Genomic DNA, 20522 nt, shown 5'->3' on the forward strand with positions numbered 1-20522 from the left:
AGAGTAGTAATTGAAGTTAGAAGTGGATAAACATATTAAACAAGAGCAAAAAAAAGCTGCAATTTTGGATTCAGAACAGATACTTATCCAGTTAATAACATGCCTGAGAACAGTTTGATTGCAGTGGCACCTTGAAGAACAACATAATCTGTTTTCTGTGAAAAGCTGAGGACTAAACAACTTAGTTATTAATTACTATGCCTACTGAGATAGGAAGCCGATATCTCTATAAAGTCCTGGGGGTTCTTGGGTCTCAAGTATTTTTGCAGTGACTGGTCTCTCAGCTTTGTTATCATAGATAGGGATGCTTCTTTCTTCAGATGTGTGCCATGCCAGAACACAGAATAAGTACAGTGCAGTGACAGGTTTCCAAGTTACTTGCTTTTAAAATAAGACTAGAGGTGATATTTGCATGCCACTTGCCATTTCAGTCAAGGTTCTCCTTGAGTCGCCTTATTTTTTCATCAGCTTCTTTTAAAACCCAAGTGCCCCAGTTTCAGTGACAAACAACAAGTGGAGTGCTGAAGGATTCCACACAGGTATTTCTTCTGTGGGGTTGTGGTTCAGTGGGCAGATGTTTGACATGCAGGAAGTTCATGCCCCATCTCTGCTGCATAGTTTTTGAAACTTGGGGGTTCTGTAGGAGAATCCCCAGAAGCTTCCCAGAAAATTTGGAGCCTCTATCTCAAACCCCCTGCCCCCCAGCTGCACTTAATTATACCCTATTTTGCCATTGATTTCAATGCCCCATAGAGTATAATGGGGCCATATACTCGGGAATAGCCATTTATCTCCCGAATCAGATTTGGCCGCCGAATCTACTGTTAGAAGATATACGGCCTCCCATATTTTTTAGCCCCAAATCCGAATTTTTCCGAATTTTTTTTTCTTTTGCACACCCCTGATAGAGAGCCCAGAAGCAAACAGATCAAGGATGGTAACAGACTGAGAATAGGACATGGAGAAAGAAGGCAGAGGCAATGGGAAACTGAAAGGGGAAACTGTGGGAAGATTACTCTTTGAAAAGATCAGAAAGGTTCTGATGGGGTTGCCATAACCTCCTCCCTCGCCCCACAAACAGTGGATGCCACCAGAACCAGTAGAGCTTTTGATTGATACAAGCACCTCCCAGCTGCCCAAACACAAGCATGGAAACAGGTGATGATTCCATGGCATGCCATGCTCAATAAAACTAACACAGTAAACAGAAACAATAATAAAATCAATGCACACCAACAGGAACCTTGTGAAACAGCCTACCTAAGGAGATCACAAAGCCTCTGAGTCGCTACTATCAGTTTACAGAATGTACAATACAGAAATGTTCAGGACATTTTTATTAAGGGATTAGAATTGCAGTATAATGAAACAGCTCAGGAGAACTCAGGCAGGAAATAGGATAGTAGTCTACTGCAATGGTTTTAAGTATCACCCTCCTGAGAATTATGATCATAGAGAGAGGCTGTCTGTCTCATCAAAGATGCTTGTTTGGTGGGTACACACAAGAAGGCCTTTTCAGTGGCAGCTCCAAGATTACTTAACAACCTCCCCAGATAGGTCTGCCTGCCCATCACTTTTGATCTTTAGGAAGCAGGTGAAATCAGCTTTAGGACTGAATTTGGTTAAGTTTACTAGCAGTTGTGAGCTGTGATTTTAAATGTTGGTTTTTATGTTTTAGATTTATTTCATGTGTTTTTGTAAGCCACCTTCCTATGATCCAAAAGGGCATATATTTTATTGAAGAAATTATAAATATTTATGACTATTAACAAAGCAGCAGAGGCTTTTATTTCACATCTCATAGAAAAATATTACTTTGCCTGCTAATTCCTAAAAAATGTGCTTTGGAAGAACTCAGGAAACTTATCCTACAACTCTGGATGTCTACGCATAGTACTGGATTGTGGCTCCTTCCTTCAGTAAGTACAAACAGCCAAACAGAAATCCATTAATTTCATGAATTGACCATTATCTCTAAATAGATAAAACAGTACAGGACAAAGGGCATGTAGGCCCAAATTCAAAGAGTTTGAATTACGTTCTTAGGTAGAATAAAGATTTCATTTACTAGAAACCAAATATGTTTACCTCCAGCAAACCTCTGGAAAAAATCTTACAAACTTATATTCATACACCAAGCCAAATTCTGCTCTGTCTTGAGGTTAAAAATGTCCCCAAGCAGATTTTTTTTTTGGCAGTAACAACTCATTGGGTTTCACAGTACTCAAAGAAGTTATTTTCATAAAATTAGTGCATTGACAATAATGGTTTGTTTTTCAATCTTCAGGATTTCTGTACACCCAAAAACATCTCCCTCCTTCTCTCTGAAGTATATCATGAGGAGTCATCAGGAGGAGCTATCTCTCTCTGAAGCACTTAAAAATGTTTCCCTGGAATAGTGTATTATGGGCTGGGGAAGGGACAGTGGCTCAGTGGTAGAGCATCTGCTTGATAAGCAGAAGATCCCAGGTTCAATCCCCAGAATCTCCAACTAAAAAGAGACCAGGCAAATAGGCATGAAAAACTTCAGCTTGAGACCCTGGAGAGCTGCTGCCAGTCTGAGTAGACAATACTGACTTTGATGGACCGAGGGTCTGATTCAGTATAAGGCAGCTTCGTATGTTCATATGAGATAAAAAGTCATCCCTGTGTAAAATCAGTTTCTGATACCCCTGGTGGTTTTGGTTTACAAAAAGGAAACTATGTAGTAAATAGCTGTCACTTTTGGGATGCTCTTCAGTAATGTGTGGGTGATGCCCAGACCTGACTAGCCCAAGAAAGCCCAATCCTGTCAGATCTTGGAAGCTCAGCAGGGTCGACTCTGGCAAGTACTTGGATGGGAGACCTCCCTGAAATACCAGCAGTTGGGAGGACAGACAGACTTTATTCAGCCACCTCTCTGAATATCCTCCAGGCCCCCAGTAGGGGTCAGTCACTAGAGATCGCCATGACTTCCAAGTGCAGACACACAAAAACATATTAAAAATACAAAAAAGAAAGTAATGTGTAGTTGACAATGCCCGAAAGTTGACAATGCCCTAAAAGGACAAAGTTTCAGAGCCTCTCCTCTAAGTATTCTGCCAAAGAAGTGCAACTGTGGTGAGAAATCCATCCCAAAATTAAAATACTTTAAATTGCTACGGGAGAAAATTAGTATTTTTCTTTTAATGGAAATGCATGAAGTAAGAAGGGAAAAAAGGAAACCAAATTTATAAATCATTTTTCTTGGTGATTTTAACCAAACTTAAACCAAAAGCACCTCCATGGAGAAGCAAAAAGCAGCAGAAAAATTGTGACTATTCTACTGTACCCATGGACACATGAAGTTCCTTTTTATGGTGTCCAGACTGTTACTGTAGGTTAGCATTGCCTACTCTGACTGGCAGCAGCTCTCTAAGTTCCAGGTTGATGTCTTTCACATCACCTACCCCCTGATCTTTTTGATTTGAGATGAAAACTGGGCTCTTCCGTGTGCAAAGCAGATGCTCTATCAGGGCACTATGGTCACTCTGTAGTTTCTAAATGCACTGTGAGAATGTACTGCCACCAACATGCATACCTCCCCCCCTCCCGTAACTGCACTTAGGGGGAGGTGCCTTACAGGTCAGAAAGTGTGAACCAAGCAGCTGCCAATCCCCACATTCCTACCAAAACCATATGCCCCTTTGCAGACTACGGGTCATATATATTTTAAAGCTCTGATAAATCGACGGTACTCCTCTCGCATTCTGGACCAGTACACAGAACTCAGGGCTGACACGGCGCCAGAGTCAGCGCTTAAATCGTCGTAACGAGAAAAGTTGACACCACCGCGCAAAGAAGCCTCAAGCGTCTCTTGCCCCCGCCCCGCGCACACCTTCTGAGGTGATGAAGCAGCTAGCACGCGACTCCGCCTGTCTGTGTCGGCCCGGGTTTTCTCTACCCTCCCTCCTCGCCCCATCCCCCGCCGCTTTCCGAGCGCCCATTATTTGACGAGCTGCACACTAAACTCAACAAGTTCCCGGGCACAGCCCGCCTGCATCCGAAGGAACCCAAGAACTCTCCCTAGCGGAGAGCCGGCGCCAGTTCCGTCTCTTCTCCAGCGAGATACATACACACACGCACGCACGCGCGCTCACACACACACACACCAAGCGCCAGCAAAACAGCACACGCTCCTTTTCCCTCATGCATTTCCAAAAGTAGGAGGCAACCGCGCTTGCCCGAACCCTCTGCCTGCAAGCCAGGACGACTACAGAGAATGCTTCAAAGTGAACAGGTCTGGAATCCGGGTTTGGAACGGCTGCTGCTGAAAGGACTCCCGCCACCCCCTTCTTCGGCTTCCGCCCCATAACAGCCTCTTCTTCTCTCCCCGCCCTCCCTCCCCGCTTTATCGGATCGGATCGGATCGGAGATCTCACTGAAGGCAGCTGCAGTAAATGAGGACATTTGCAGGACTGCGTGGCCGCTACTGCTCTAACAACTGCCCTCCAGTCACGGCTGAATTAATATTTCACTGCGAAATCTAACGACGAGAAGGAAGGAAGAGGAGGCAGTCCGTGGTGGTCGTGGGTGACCAAGTCTCCGGGAAGCAATTCCCTCCCCCCCCCCCCCCCCAAAAAATCCCCTTTGGTGTTATCTTGCAGCAGATGCTCTTACAAGAGTGGATTGTTGCTCTGCAAGCTTGCAGAAGTGAGCTGGGAGAGATGCATCATCGCAAAGGAACTGCACAGACCTTTACTTATTTGTAAGGAAGCGTAGTAAGGTAAGCATCGCCCTGCACATCAGCCCAGATTTGTGCGAAATCTGCCCAGGCAGCCCCTAAATTCCAGAGGGGGATCAGCCAGCGCTTCGGGAGCCTCCGCATCTCTCGCTGGAAGAGGCTTCCTCCGAGCAGTGAGTTACCATGGCTGCCTAATTAAAACTTCACGGGCAGAAAGTGTGAGCAAATATGAGAAGCGTAAATTTTTTAAAGGGGGGGGGGGGGGTCGCGTTATGCAATAGTACGTGGCTGCCTGGAAACGCAATTGCATCTTATAACTTTCACGGCAGACGAGAGGGTGGGGGGAGAGGCAAGCGTAGGAGGGAGCCTGGGAAAAGACCACTCCACATGTTAGCATTTCGGCGTTCTAGAAAAATACCATCCAGCTTGCACGGGTCACTCGCTACTAGTTAGGGGGAACTGCTGAAGTGCTCCGGTGTCGCTGCTGGTCCTGGTCCCCCCCCCTCCACCCCTCGAATGTTTTTTGGCAACTAACTACTCCAGGTTATTGACACGGTTGTTCTAAAGACTGTTATTCCCACCCACCCCCAGAGATCATCATTAGATCTACCTCGGTTGCAGGGTAATAGAGAATACTACAAGCAGATTTCCTTGCCAGTAACTTGCAGTGCAGTGGAATATTTCAACCCCCCCCCCCCTTTCATGTATATGTATCTACCTGGCGCTTGTTAGGGGCTTAAAGGTGTTGAAGAGGGCGGGGGGGGGATGGTGCTGCTGCCTTGAAAATGAATGGGTTATTCTAGTTTAGTGCTAACCTGACTCTGCTCTGCCCCTGTTTAACACGTTTAAAATCGGAAGTCCCATTCAGCTGTATCAGGAGAACAAGACAAAAGGGTAATAGCGCACCTCCAAAGTCACCGAGACCATCTCGTTGGGAGTTGGATCCTGCTGCCTCATGCTGGGGAGGGGAGGGGGGATTTTCCGCCTTGCGTCTTTAGTACTCGAATAAAAATCATCTCCTGTGACCTCAAGCTCTCTACTAAATAAAAACGCAAAAGCCAGGGCCAGTAATGTCACAGGGCAACAAGGATTGCAGTTTGCTAGCCAGGACTGGGTGGTGGAGATGAACGATCAGCTCTTGCCCATTCTTTGCAACCAGGAAAAGGGGAACTAAATGTTACATTTGTGCACCTGCCTCTCCAGAGGGTCTCTCCCCAAAGGACTTGCAACCCTCCTCTCCTTGTACTCCAACACTCCAAAAACTAGACTAGGGAATAAGGCACTTTAAATTCGACCTTGCCTGTCTGAACAGCTTGAATCCTATGTAAGGCTGGTTGAAAGTATTTAACTCCTTAGGAACTAGCATTAGGAAGTTTGGAAGGACGCATTCTCCCTTCAGAAAGACAGGGGCATATTGTGATAAAATAATGCTAAAACATTAGCAAAGCAGACAAAGCAGTGGGGTACGTGTGCCATCCGTTCCTTGTGATTTTTCATTCCAGCAAAGATACTTTATATTCTGTGCCTTGGATTCTGTGCATATCAAGGTTAAAATCAAGATGCTGGCTGAACGGCTGCCAGCAGAAATCACATGACATGACCAATCCACGTATTGCACACACACACTGTGTATTTTAACCAAGCTGACTAACATGGTCGCAAATGTTCTGGTAAAAATGGTAATCATGAAATGAAATAAGATTCTCACAGTGCAATCCTAAACAGTGTTACGGACATGTAAGCTCATTGACTTCAGTGGACTTAGAAGAACGTAGCTCTGCTTTGGCCTGCACTGTAAAGCATATTATCTCTGTATATTTTCTTTTCCCATCATTTTTTTTTACCCTCCCAACTTGGAAATGAAGCTTGGTGTCCTTCTAGTGTAAATTCTGCACTGTATAAAAGCAGCACAAATAAATTTAAGCAAGTATTTATGTATAAATGAACTATTAGGCATTTTGGGAATCATTGCTAAACTGATGACATCAGTAATAATATGGCATCTTGCAAATGTTTTAGGATTACTGCTGGTACATTATTTACTTACTTTTTAAAAATACAGTTCATCATACATTTATGTGTTCCAGTATTAGAATTTAACTGATCTAACCTAGGAACACCTTGCAGTACAAATAAAATAAAGAAATGTGCTTTTCTGTGGCTCTGTGTAGCCCTGATTAAAATGATTTGAAGATACTCCTTAATATTAAATGTTCTGGAGTTATAATAACCCTTTCAGGAAGTAGATAGCCCTTTGATACAAGCTATGCAGACAAATATCCAGTTGGAAAAGGAAATTTACATTAATAAAGATACCAGTATTTACTAATTGGGGGGGCATTTAAACTGCTCAATATTCAGTGCACAGGTCTGTTCATTAAGCTAATATGCAACCTCTCCTGCAGACTCACTTTTGCATTTTGCAAGTTAGCTGGTCTATCAATGAGTACAACATTTGGTAACATTCTGTTTGTAATCAGGCCTAAGCTACCTGTAGCAGAACATGTCAGCAAAGTGATGATGTGTGGTCATTAGGTAACATTTTCAAGAATGTGGAAGTCATGCAAAAAATCTTTAGCTTTTTTCTACTCTCACCCCTGTGCCCTCAGGACAACAGAAAGTGTGAAAGAAACCAAATATGCATAACACTTAAAGTTACTCCACTTATTTAAGAATACATATTTGAGTGTTAAAATTGTTCCAAATATTTATGAGATTAAAAAAAATCACTTTATTATAAATGCAATTACAAATATAGCCTCTTTTAGAGATAGGACTACACACTGCTTCACTAGAATGTTCCTTAATACATCTATGTTTTTGCTAGTCAGTGGCAAAAAGTAAAAATGTGGAAAATATAAACCACAAATTCTGTACAAAAAGTTTTACAACCTGCACTCAGAAACCATGGGTTGGATCCAAACATAATTTTCTGCTCCTATAAAGGTATAATTTTTGTCAGTCACCCTTCTCTTACAGGCCCACTTCCTATCCCAAACTGTTTCTCAAGTTCCTGACCCACAAGAACAGCATTTTCATGAAATTCAGTGGGTTAGCAGAAAGAAAGAAGCAGAAAAGATCCATTAGAACATTATCTTGGATTCAACCCTGTAAGTCAACCTCAGCATTGTGAAATATGAAAACAAACCCTTTTTCTTGAGAGATAAGAAACAAAAGACATAGAAAATCCCTGTAATTAAGTAGTAGCAACAGAATTGGATACTGAGTTACATTTTATAATATGGCTGACCAGTTCAACATTATTGCAGCATCATACCTAGTCTTGGTAACGGCAGGTAGTTCCTTTTATTATTGTATGTGTATCTGCTGCATCTCAGTAAATACTAATTCTTAACTTTATTTATAGCCTGCCTTCTCACTGAGACTGAAGGTGGATTACAAAAACAATTAATGAGAATCTGGATCTGCAATATCAATAGCTTATTCCGGACATTCATTTTGAGATATGGATTTTAGTGAAGCCCCTCAGCTCATAACACTGGTTTCAGCTCATAACACTGGTTTGTTCTTTGACAGTGTATCTGTCTTTATAAACACTCATCAGAAGATGGAGGAACCTCAGGCACATAAGCAGCAAATTGAGGTTTTTGTTTTACCAAAGTCTTGCCACCATCTTTCAGGAGCAATAGGCTTAGCTGACTCCCAGACTGCACTTCTGCATCAAATACTTAAGGTTTTTCCCTATCTGCAGTATAGTTTTCAATAATCTAGTGAATTCTTAATCCAGTGAAACACAGTACCCATGCTGACGTCACTCCTGCTACTTGCCTTGTCATCTGGGGTGTAAGAGACTTGCAGTAGTACAAACTTATTGTGCTCTTCCTTGTTTTAAAACTCTATTTTAAAATTATTTATTTTACAAGATTTTCCTTCAGTTTTTCCCATTACCATTATTTATTCCCCATTTCAAGCTGTTTAAGGATGGAGGAGAAGAAAATCCCCACTAAACTCTTCCACCTTATAATACCACAGGCAACTGCCCTGTTGCTTAAAAATTCAAAGCCAACTAGAAAGCAACAAGTCATCTTAAAAAGGGGCACTTCATCAGAAAATTATGTTAAGATAATTGCCCTTAGTTACAACCAACCCAATAGAGGAAGCCACTGAAGTGTAATTACTTGACACAAAAAATCTGTACTTAAAAATGTAAGCATTTAGTCTCACAAAGTTACTGAGCTGTGAAATCACAGAGCAATTCCAATAATTTGTTAGTCCAAATAGGTGCCTCCCTAAGGAACAGTAAACTTCAAAGAGTTCACAGTATAACAGCAGACCACACTTGCTCACTGCACATGTTATTTTAGGCAGACCACACCCTAATCAGGTACTGTAGAAAGGTGTTGAGATTAGCTATAGCAATAATTGCCAATCCTAAATCCTAGGATGTGCCTAAAGTAGCTATTTAGATCCCAGACTGCAACCCCCCCCCCCCCCCCATGTTGTGACTTGCATGGTAATGATGAGGACTTTAAAGCAGTGGCATAGATGATGTGGGAGACCAGGATTCGAATCCCTACTCTGCCATGAAAGCTTGCTGTGTGACTTTGGTTCAGTAACACTTGCAGCTTAATTGATCTCACTGGGGTGTTGTAAGAAAATGGAGGAAGGGAGAACAGTATTTTAAGCTGCTTTAAGTTCTCAGTGGGGAGAAAAGTGGGATATAAGTACAAATCCATTTGATGGAGTAGTTGTCATTCCACAGGCCCTTCTGTACAACATAAGCAGTGATATGGAGTTTCAAATAAAATAAGCACAGTAATAAATGACAACATGCCAGGTTACAAGTAATCCAATATTCAAATTTACATACTTTGAATCCTTTAAATCAATTATTAATTGTAAAGAACATGATCAGATGCTTTTTTTGTGCAGCATCAGTACTGTGAAGCCTATCTACTGGGCAAATTTACAGCTTTCAAAAAGTAATAATACTATAGCACAAAAAGTAATCAGTTGCTTTAAAACTGAACAGATTTTTAGATACACAAAGATATGAAGGCAAAAGAACAGTAAAATATTCATTTTGTGACCATACTTGTGCATAATATCTTCCTGGTACATTATCTCAGTTTTAGAAATGAGAATGTGTTTTTTCCTTTCATGTCAGTATTACTGATCAACCAACAACATCAATGCAGCTGGTTCCAATTTCCATTTACTAAAATCCTCTATTCTACCATATGGGACTACATCACCAATAGACATGGACTGGAATACATCCAAATTCTTTTACTGGACGATTCTTTATTAAATAGAGAGGCACTGTTTACATCAGTTAAGTACTTCAGAAATGGCTGATTCACGTATGCATGTGCACTACTTGATGTCTCATTATAATGACTTAATGATTGGGTTGTCTCAGTGATTTGCAATTGGATATGTAAAATGCCTCTATTAAATGGCCAGTGTTGAAAGTAATGTAAAGCTTTATGAAAACTTTCTGTGGTGACCCTTTCATATATTAATATTTGCACTTCTATTTGCAATCACCAGGTGATGTATGAACTTACCCCAAAACTGTAAATGGAGAACATACGTCATAAATGTATACTCATATTCCAATGCCACAGAACAGAATTCTATGGAAACTGATAAAACGATGCATACATGGTGCTACTCAGTGTTTTCTGAAAACCCTCATTCCTATTTTGCTACATTTATAATGTGAGGTTTTTGTAAACTTCAGACGCATTATAGATTATTATTTTTACAATCTGCAACCACAATACAGGGTGTGGCATAACAAATATTCTAAGAACAATTCTCCTGATGCAGATTAAAGAGTCATAGATCAAGTCATACATAACATGTAAATCATCTCTCTTTCCAACAGTTTATACTTTGCTTCTCCAAGTAGAAAGAGCATCCACTTCCAGCAGCAGTTTCCAACTGCTAGTGTTAAACAGCCGTAGCAAATGCTGCATTGTTCTGAAGAGCTCTTCCAAACACTGTTTCCGTTTATCATTTCACAAATTGGTTCACAAGCCCTAGCATAAGAATTTTATTTGCTTTTAATATAATAATATTGGCACAATAAAGTTATATAGTGCCATACATCTAAGTTATAGTTCCTTATTCCAAAGTTTTCAATCTATAGTTAAACAAAAGGGAAGGGAAAGAGAAAAAGCACAACTAAGCTACACCTGAGTATCCAGAGATTGATTTCAGTTCTGTATCTTGCCTTGAACTTGCTAATAATGGGGCATGTTATGAACTTATATTGGATAAACCAGTTCAGTATTTGTGTTAAAATCATTCTTTTAATACTTAGCGCTATTCAAAATGTTTCTTTGCTATTTTTTCTGTCACATCAAACTTTTTGTTTGGGTTTGAGGCTATGTTTCTCCTAATCTTTATTTGCTTTTCTTTTTGTTTTTAAAAATTCTCTAAGTGCTTACTATGTATTAGGTAGAAGAGGGCACAAGTAGAAAAATAAGGTAAAATATGGTTGAAGGGTGTTTAGAAGGTGCTTTGTATGCCATGATGTCAGTTCCTCAACAGTAGGCATTTCTAAAGTTTTTAATAAAAAATAAAGGTGTGTACTACAGTGTTTTATTTATTTTTATTTAATTTATTTGTATCCCATCTTTCTCCCCAGTGTGGCCAAAAGTGGCTTACATTGTTCTCGCCTCCATTTTATCCTCACAACAACCCTGTGAGGCAGGTTAGACTGAGAGTATGGCTGGCCCAAAATCACTCAGCAAGCATCCATTACATGTGTGGGGATTCATCCAATGAGCTCCCTTGGCATAAGTGGAGATTCAAATTACTACGTCACTACAAAGCCCCAGTTTGGTGTAGTGGTTAAGTTCGCGGACTCTTATCTGGGAGAACCGGGTTTGATTCCCCACTCTTCCACGTGCAGCTGCTGGAATGGCCTTGAGCCAGCCATAGCTCTTGCAGAGCTGTCCTTGAAAGGGCAGCTTCTGTGAGAGCTCTCTCAGCCCCACCTATCTCAGAGTGTCTGTTGTGGGCAAGGAAGATAAAGGAAATTGTAAGCCACTCTGATCTTCAAACTGAAGGGCGGGATATAAATGCAATATCTTCTTAACTGGTTCTCAGTTTTCTTCTCTCTCTCTCTCTCACTCACTCACACACACATGTGTGAGCTGTGATTTTCCCAGATGTCTTTATCTATTCACATACAAAGTAAAGTTTAGGATGTCTCTTCACCTTAAAGGGGCTTTGATTTGTTCCAGATACATAGATTTCCTAATCACAGTGATGCTGTGAGAAGAAAACAATACACCTACTGATTTACTGCTCAAATGCTTAAGGGGACAGAAAACCTTTTTTGGGACCTGATTACACTGCATCATATTTTCTCTTCTAACTCTACTAACCCACCTCCTGTTCCACTTCCAAGCACCAGTTAATATAAATGCCCAGCACAAACCACCAAATGTATATGTTACTGCACTCTTGTCAGAGAACATCAGCTTGGCATAAAAGGAAAATATATAGATATATAGGTTATGGTTTAGCTATTCACAATCAGATGACTCCAGTTATCCGGGAGCAAGTGGGGACTCTGATTCTCTGACAAATTTTAAATAACTCAATAGCTAATTACATATTCTTCTGTTTATTTTAGGTTTGCTGATAATGCCTTTTTGATTATTCCATATATATTTACAAGTTTGCAAAACAATGCTCACAGAAAATGCACTCTGCGGCTGTCTCTCAGCTACTAAATTTCATTAAGGTGAAACTTAGTGATACTGCAACCAAGATTCTCTTCACAGCATCACAGACTCTCTTTAAAACAACATTTTAGTGAACAAAGTTACTTTTTTCCCCTCAGGAATCTTTTTTATATAGTTTATTAGGCTTGACTATTAATAGCTAGTAGTACTGCGTGTCTTTTATATTTATATGTCCCAGCCTTTCAGTTAGATGCACTATGGAGATCCTGAGGTTTCCCTTTGAGTAGGTAGACTTTTGTCAACAAAGCTCACATTTTATAAACATGCTAAAACTTAAGTTCTGTTACTCAAAATACAGGAACCATCCAAATGGATCAGACCAAAGATCCAGCATTCATTTTGAAAGCTCATAAATAGGATATAAAAGCAAACAATCCTTGAAGCAGACTTGTTGAGCTAAAGAACAAAATGGAACCATAAGAAGAGTGGCAAGAGTGCTGAGCAGATCTGTGAAATTTGGGTTCAAAACAGCCTTGAAGTCAGCAATTCACCATCTCACAGTACATAACCTACTTCTGCTCCTCAGAGGAAGGGCAAAATATAAAAGTAATAATAAAATAGTTGTGTTGTGTAAGATTTCATCCTCTAACCTACGGAAATCCCATCAGACCCTTCTGTTTTCTAAGTTTCCCATAGCAAGTCTGCAGTACTTGTTCTATGACCCTGATTTCCAGAAAACTGCCATTTCCCAATGCTCAGTTTTATGTTAGAAACTATTTTTGTTCTCTGCGGTAAAATTGCAAACCTAGAAATTCAACAACAGCTTGAGCATAATATATTTACATAGTGTTTTTAGAACCACAGATATTAACTGACATAAGTGGAGATCCCATTGTAATAAATACAAGACTGGGGGAAAACAAACAGGCAAAAAAAAAAAAAGAATGAGTATGAATTCATTATTATGTGTAATTACCATATAAAACTCTGATCCAGAGAGATGTTTGTGGAACCCTCCAGGCGTTCTTCTAGAAAGCATACTCACACTGTCAAACACTTTAGGTATTCTTCCAGCCATATGAAACCTGGTTATACACAGGAAGCCCCCATAAGGCTGGAAGAATATTTAAATCACCCAAACCATTTGGGCTGGCTTGTAGATCTATCCCAAGAAATCAATACCTGCTTGAAGCAATGCTGATTTCATAGGAAAGACTTGCACAGTCAGGTTCAATCCACACAGGTAGATTACTCAGAAGTTTGTTGTTGTTTTTTCCCAGCTGAGCAGGAGCTGTTCAGGGATAAGTGGTGCTCCAGGTGGCTAAAAGAACATCTAAAGGGCACCCAAACCAGTAGCAGATCACAGCAAAGTATTCAAACAGACATTTCGGATGGGGGGTGGGATGTTCACACAACTTTTTGTTGATCTCCTCCCCCTTAGTCAGTTGTGTCTCTCTCATGGTTGATCTTTTAGTTTTATGGAAAGTTAGCCCTTGAGGTAATTTTTTTTCTTTTGTTTTATATATTATTCTTATTGCTGGTTAAAACCACTCCACAGTATTGCAATATTATTGAGAATATTATTAAACATCTTTAATAAATTATTTCAGCAAGAAATTCCAAAGAAAGTATTGTTTTCCTCATCATTTAAAGTTCACAGTAAAAATGCAACAATTAAATATACATCTGGCAGTTCAGCAAGCTTTTAAAACTAGGTTCATCCTATGCATATTTACTCTGAGGCAATTCCCACTATTTTCACTGGGCATTACCTTCAGGTAAGTATGCATAGGACTGTAATGTAATCAGAGAAGTATTAGTTTCTGACACAGGAAATAACATGTTACAAAGATACATTACTTGCAAAAATGGACACAAGAAAACAAGTCTGACATTAAACACTTTTGACAGCACATTTCAGCATCAGAACAATTTGCAGTTCAACCATGTAAAAGCCTGCACTAGCAACTTATCATAGATTTTGTCTAATTTTAAAAAGGAAAGCCTTTAGCAATCTGCCAAAAGCTGGAATGGAAATAGCACAAAATGCCCCCCCTACTGAAATAGAAACACTTAACAATTAATTCTACAGTGATACCAACAAGATTTGATCCAGAACTGGATGTATATGAGCCCAATTCTAAACATATCTTTATGTGACTGAGCTGTTTGAACCCTCCCCAGTTGCCATTGAGTGGATTGAAAATCTAGATATTAGTATTTAGAGGGATTGTCCACTCGGTTTGCATATCTGTTGCAAAAACCTATTTTATATTATGTACTTCCTGTGTGTAACTCTGCAATATGATAAATAATAATAACAATAAATAATCTTTATGAACATATGAAGCTGCCTTATGTGGGGTCTGTCAAGGTCAGCATTATCTATTCTGACAATGGGTTTCAACTGATGCCTTTCCCATCACCTACTACCTGATCTATTTAACTGGAGATGCCAGGGAATGAACTTTCTAAATGCAAAGCAGATGAACTACCAATAAGCCACAGCCTTTTCCTTAGACACTTACCTAGAATATTACAGTGCTTTTTGAGTAACATGCAATCTCACTGAACGTCTGGGATTAATTAAAATATTTCACAGTAGTCTAAAGTTTGGATAAGCAACTGATGGAGATAACACTGTTAAAGTAAGCTCAATGAAATCAAACTAGCCTGAAGGTTTGAAAACTAGCTCAAATCTAGACAATCATTTATTGTATTGAACATTACTAAATTCACTGGCATCCTGTTCAGTCAATATGTATTGTAATGATAGTACTGAAATAGATATACATTATAGATATACATTGGCCTGTGAAGTTCTGCAGGGTTCCAACCTAACCCACCCTGCTATTTAAGATCTGTTTGATTATATAATGCATATAATACCTATATAACTGGGGAAAGTAATAAAAAGGTATAAGTTGCGGTGTCACTGATATGCAGATGATACTCAGCTCTACCCTTCTTTTCCAACCTTTCAGTAGCTTTATGTAAATATTAATATGGGGGATAAGATGGAACCTAGTGGCACCGGCCAACAGCCATGAGGCAGAGCATGAATCCCCTAAAACTTATATTCTGAGACTGACCCCCCCTCTCCCAATAGGACTCAAACCACTCTAACATGGAAGCCTCTGTGTTCCAGTACTGAAATGAAGCTCAATAGTACTGAAGGCTGCTGGGAGATCCAGCAGAACTAACAGGGTCACATCCTTCCTCTTTAGTTCTCAACAGAAGTAATCATCCATGTGACCAAAACTGATTCTTCATCATTTGAATTACTGAACTACAGAGATTCATGCCCTTCTGTTAAGATATTAACATTAAAATATTTATACTTTAGGTAACCAAATGACTGGGCAAAGACAAGTTATCCATGGTTAAGACTTAAGTCTTATTTAGCCATTACACCTATAAATGTTTTGAAATAAAATGGCAAGCATGGTGTCTAAAATTCAGGGGTGTCGAACTCATTTGTTATGAGGCCAGATCTGACATAAATGAAACCTTGTTGGGCCAGGGCCATGTTGGGCTGGGCCATGTGTGTACCTATTTAAGATTAGGTAGCAGAGATATAAACTTTTTAAAGGACACAGACAAACATGGCTAAATTAAAAAAAACCCTCTTAAAACATGCTTAAAACATTAGAACTTGTTGGTCTTAAAGGTCATTCTTTGAATTTCTTCCATGGGATCCAGGGAACTAGGAAGCTCTGGCTCTTTTCCTCCCTTTCCAGGGGACCAGGAATGGGAGGAGCCTCAACCAATGTAGAAAATTGAGGTTTTGCTCTGTAGCTCCTGTGTGATTGAGCAAGCCTTGCAAGGCAAGCTATTATGCAGAAGGAAGCAAGTGTGAGGGAGAAGGAAGCAGACAAGAGCCAGTTGCTCAAGGGCCTTATGGGAGCCCTCCGGCAGCCTGATTTGGCCCTCAAGGCCACATGTTTGACATCCCTGGTCTAAATGAAAGCTGAAACATGATCCACTGATTCCATCTGAATTGTATGTAAAACTGATTACACGAAACCTCCATAAAGTTTACAATTGCATAACAGTATTTTCCTTTTAAAACAAAACAAAACAAAAAAAACCTTGGGTCATTGATATTGTTGTCCTTGTCTATGAGAGTGGTTTTGCACAATATTTAAGGTGATATCACTTCTGTGTGATCTTGATACTATGAATTTAGTTAAGCAGCTTGCATTCATGCTCCTGTAGGTTTTGAGAAAATACACAGCGGATCTGAATAAGTACACTACTCAGGGGAAATGGGGGAGGGGGTCAGAATTCCAAGGAGTTACCCTGTGGTGATCTTCATAATCTGATATCAGTACAGATAAAGCAGGTTTATCAAGGACTTGTTCATGGTATCTCTTTCAGTTTTTCTAAATGCTACTTGTCCTTTCAAACCTTTTTAATTCCTAAGATTTATACATTTTCAAAGTCTCTGAAACCACACCCATTTCTCCTTTTCCATGTGATAAACTGTAATTTGAAGACAGCATTATAGACTGTTTGAATCCTAACAAATGGCCAACCCCTCAACCCCCTGCCTAATTGTACTATGTATAATCTCTGGCCTTCTAGTTTCCATGGAGACTGGACGAAGTTGAATATAATGGAAAGTAGCTCTCCTCTTTGGAGCAACACAACTTGGCATATTGGGGGTGATATAAAAGGGCACAATGTTCAGTATGAGCACAGGGGGAGTCCAATTGGATTGGAAGTCCACAAAATAAAAACAGTTCAGGGCTGATACTTTATTCTAAATTTTTAACTACAAAGTAAATATAGATGTTAAACTCTATGTATGATTCTAAATGTTCACTCCGTAGACATGCATCATCTTAAAAAAAAAAAAAAACAGAAGGGGCCTCTCTGCATTTGTGGTCCATTAAAACAGCCACACTAATGAACAATGGTCAGTGGCACACAATAATGTGTGAACAATTTGTTCTGATGTTAATGAACTTCTTTGGTCCATATTTATCTCATCAAATAGGCCTCCATGTACAGCAGATCAATCTTGGCATATGAAACTATACATTTAACTATTTGCTACCAGACATACCAATGCACTGGTTTTTGCGTAAAATGTAAGGCACTCTGCTTCATTCATCCTGCTAGCCTTTGCCTCTTTTGCTCATGACCAGCTCTGCCAGACTTTTCTCTTGCCATTAGTGATTTATCTTGGTTCACTTTTTATTTCAGAAGTCTGATTCCTAATCTTATGTCTTTCCTGCCACAATTATTTACTTCTAAAACGTGTTTTCAAACAGCATTAATTAACATTAATTAAAGTTGTAATGATTTTAGGACTGACAAGTATCGTAAAAATCAGAGTGATTCTCTCCCTCTTTCAAAGACTGTGTATTGCACCAACAGAAATGAACAGGACATTTACAAGAAACAATAATGTCCAGTAGTGATTTGCAAAGACCTGGGGGCCCATCCAGAGCTCTTATCCATCCCACGAGCAACTAGTGCAAGACAGGAAGGCAGAAGGCTGCTCAAGGTGGGAGCAGGTGCACAGATGCACACAGTAAAGGTGTATGTAATCAAAGCTGTCAAGAAAGGAAAGGAAATGGCTATGGGGTGGGTATGGTATCCCCGAAAAAAGCCCTAGCCTTGCACTGATTAAATACATTTATTGGGGCTTTTGTGGATTCCCCAGTAAATAAATTGCTTTCATTACTAGGAATCAATTCCTTTTGTTTGTATTTTAAGTAAAAAATACTGTTAATTAGGTTTGCCTGTGTTATATCTCTGGTACTTGGCATTATATTTTATGGCAGATGTGACCCAGCCTTATAAACTAACTTTTTTGTCAGACCCCGCCCTTGTAACAAGTAAATTTGACACTTCTGCCTCATATTATTGGAAAATTATTTCTCTAATCTGCTTTATAAACCTGATATGCTCCAGATTGGAATAAATGGCCCCATGCAGTCACATAGTTATTGGATTGAGGGACTAAATATTTTAAAGATTCTACTGGTAACTTTTTGGTTTAAACTTCGAAGTTAGCAAAGCGGTCTATCAGGAACTTTCTGTGGCACATAATAGTAAGTAGTGTTGCAACTACTTATAATAGTTCTGACACCATCTGTCCCTTCAATTGGTAGGCAATACAAAGCCCCTCTTCATTGGATAAGAATGATGTAAATATTAGGAGTCTAGCCTTCCAGTATTGTTCAAGTGGAATATTTGCTGTACTTCAGGCTCTAGATCAGGGATGGCCAAACTTACTTAATGTAAGGGCAACATAGAATAAATGTGAGGTGTTTGAGAGCCGCAAGACATGAACATCAGAGCTTAAGACCTGAAGGAAGGAAAATATATGAGGAGGAAGAAAGAAAGCAACTTAAAATGCATTCTCCAAGCTGCTTGCTGGCTTGGCCTGGAGAGGCAATTTAAAGAAAGAAATGCCTTCTCCAAGCCAGCCAGTGGGGTGGTAAGGGCTTCAAGAGCCACACAGTGTGCATGAAAGAGCCACATGTGGTTCCCAAGCCACAGTTTGGCCACCCCTGCTCTAAATTATACCTTCACTCAATTCAGCTCTTGTGTTTATAGATTTTGGTGTGGAGAACATCTCTCTGTTACCTTTTAGCTTGGAATGGGTATGGGCCATTCTCACTGTTAGCATAGAAAACACTGAGCTCAGTTGTTATGTTGTTTTTCAGCCTTTGTGTCTTAAAGAATTTTAAAATTAAACTAGATCAACTCACTTTTGATCTGTAATTGTTTACAAAGAGTGGTTGGGAGAGTCTGTCAGATAACCATGTGAAACATAGCCAGTTTTATTACGCACTGTGAATTTTAGGTGATGTGTAAGCAAGCCAGTCTGTTTTACTAAGTAAACCAGCTGTTACACAGCAGGTTCCACTTGAAAATCTATCAGCCCTTCAATGGGTTGTCCCTTTACCTACTGAAAACAGAAGACGATTAACATATGGATCCTTGTCAGATGGTCCTTCAGTTTTTTTCCCTTAGCAAAAAACAAAACAAAAAACAGAATACAAACCTTCTTACATAAAAGTTGACTATAATTTAGTTACTTATTTAAGTACAAAATAAAATGCCGTTTCAAATAAAGATGAAACACATATCAAGAATATATCTCATAAAGTCTTCTGTGCTTAGGGAAACATTTTATATTTCTTGATACCTCTTTTATCCAACTCCAAAGTCTGCCATTCATAAACATGGTTTTAAAAAAGTGTCTCTAAACAGCAACATATAATTAATTACCAGTTTACAAACTACATGTTATGAGTTGAAGATAAATGTGATATATGACATTTCAGAACTATGACGTGATTGAGTAAACTGACAGCACTCTTACTTTCTTCTCCTAAATAGTGATTTCAATTCTAATTACATGTTGTTTTTTAATACAGCTTGTTAAAGGCTAGTTTAATACAGATGTTATTTTCATTTTTAAATTATAACAAACATTTACAGAATACAGCTTAATGATCTTAGCTACCATCTTGGATTTATTCATGTAGTACTAATTTATAGCTTTTGTATGGAATTACAATAATCAAGTTGTACATGGTTATAGAAATCTTTATTTTTAAAATTCACATTTCTTGTTAATTCAGATGCTCAAGGAAGAAAATGTCATAAAGTGAGTTCATACTACACTAAGTAATGTGTTTTGCAAGTGGATTTCTGCTATTCTTTCACAGTAAAAATCCAGTTGCAAAATGCATTATTTACTGTAGTGTGAATGCACCCATAGAAAGGGCAAATAACACTGCAGTGTCTGAAGCATCGTACAACAATGACATCACCTTTGCTTCATTCAAGGGAGGTTCAGTGTTGTCCCACTGGTGAATTTTGACTTGGAATACAAAGGATTTAAAGTCCCCCCTCCCAACATATAGCCTGTCAGTAACATACCATGTGTTAATTTTAGGCAAGTGGCAAGATGGCTAAAGGGACTGATAATGAGATGTGGAATCTTTCATCTCCAGCCTCACAATCTCTCAGTGATGAAGGTAAGCAAGAGCCTCCACCAACTCCTCCTTAATAGTTGTTGCAAACATGACTTAAAAAAAAAAAGATGTGATTTGTTAAAGATTCCAAAAGTTAAAATACTGGGGAAGAATCAGTTTAGCATTAAAAAGTGTTAACGTTACAAATCC

At 39.4% G+C, this 20522-nt stretch overlaps 2 protein-coding genes across 5 annotated transcripts in view; one reads left to right on the plus strand and one right to left on the minus strand.

Moving 5' to 3' along the window:
- Positions 1-20522, minus strand: part of DOCK1 (dedicator of cytokinesis 1) — a 550707-nt gene that overhangs the window by 270099 nt on the left and 260086 nt on the right. The gene's annotated exons all lie outside the window — the stretch shown is intronic.
- INSYN2A (inhibitory synaptic factor 2A) overlaps positions 4014-20522 on the plus strand; it is an 82160-nt gene continuing 65651 nt past the window's right edge. The window contains exons 1-2 of one of the 3 annotated variants that reach the window (XM_060241425.1): positions 4014-4744; positions 20294-20375. In XM_060241425.1, the coding sequence (XP_060097408.1) occupies positions 20306-20375 (70 nt within the window). In that variant the 5' untranslated portion in view covers positions 4014-4744; positions 20294-20305. The remainder of the gene's footprint in view (positions 4745-20293; positions 20376-20522) is intronic. The other 2 variants (XM_060241427.1, XM_060241426.1) reach the window with 2 other exon arrangements.

Source organism: Heteronotia binoei, chromosome 6 (assembly GCF_032191835.1).
Source record: "Heteronotia binoei isolate CCM8104 ecotype False Entrance Well chromosome 6, APGP_CSIRO_Hbin_v1, whole genome shotgun sequence".
NCBI classification, from domain to species: Eukaryota; Metazoa; Chordata; class Lepidosauria; order Squamata; family Gekkonidae; genus Heteronotia; species Heteronotia binoei.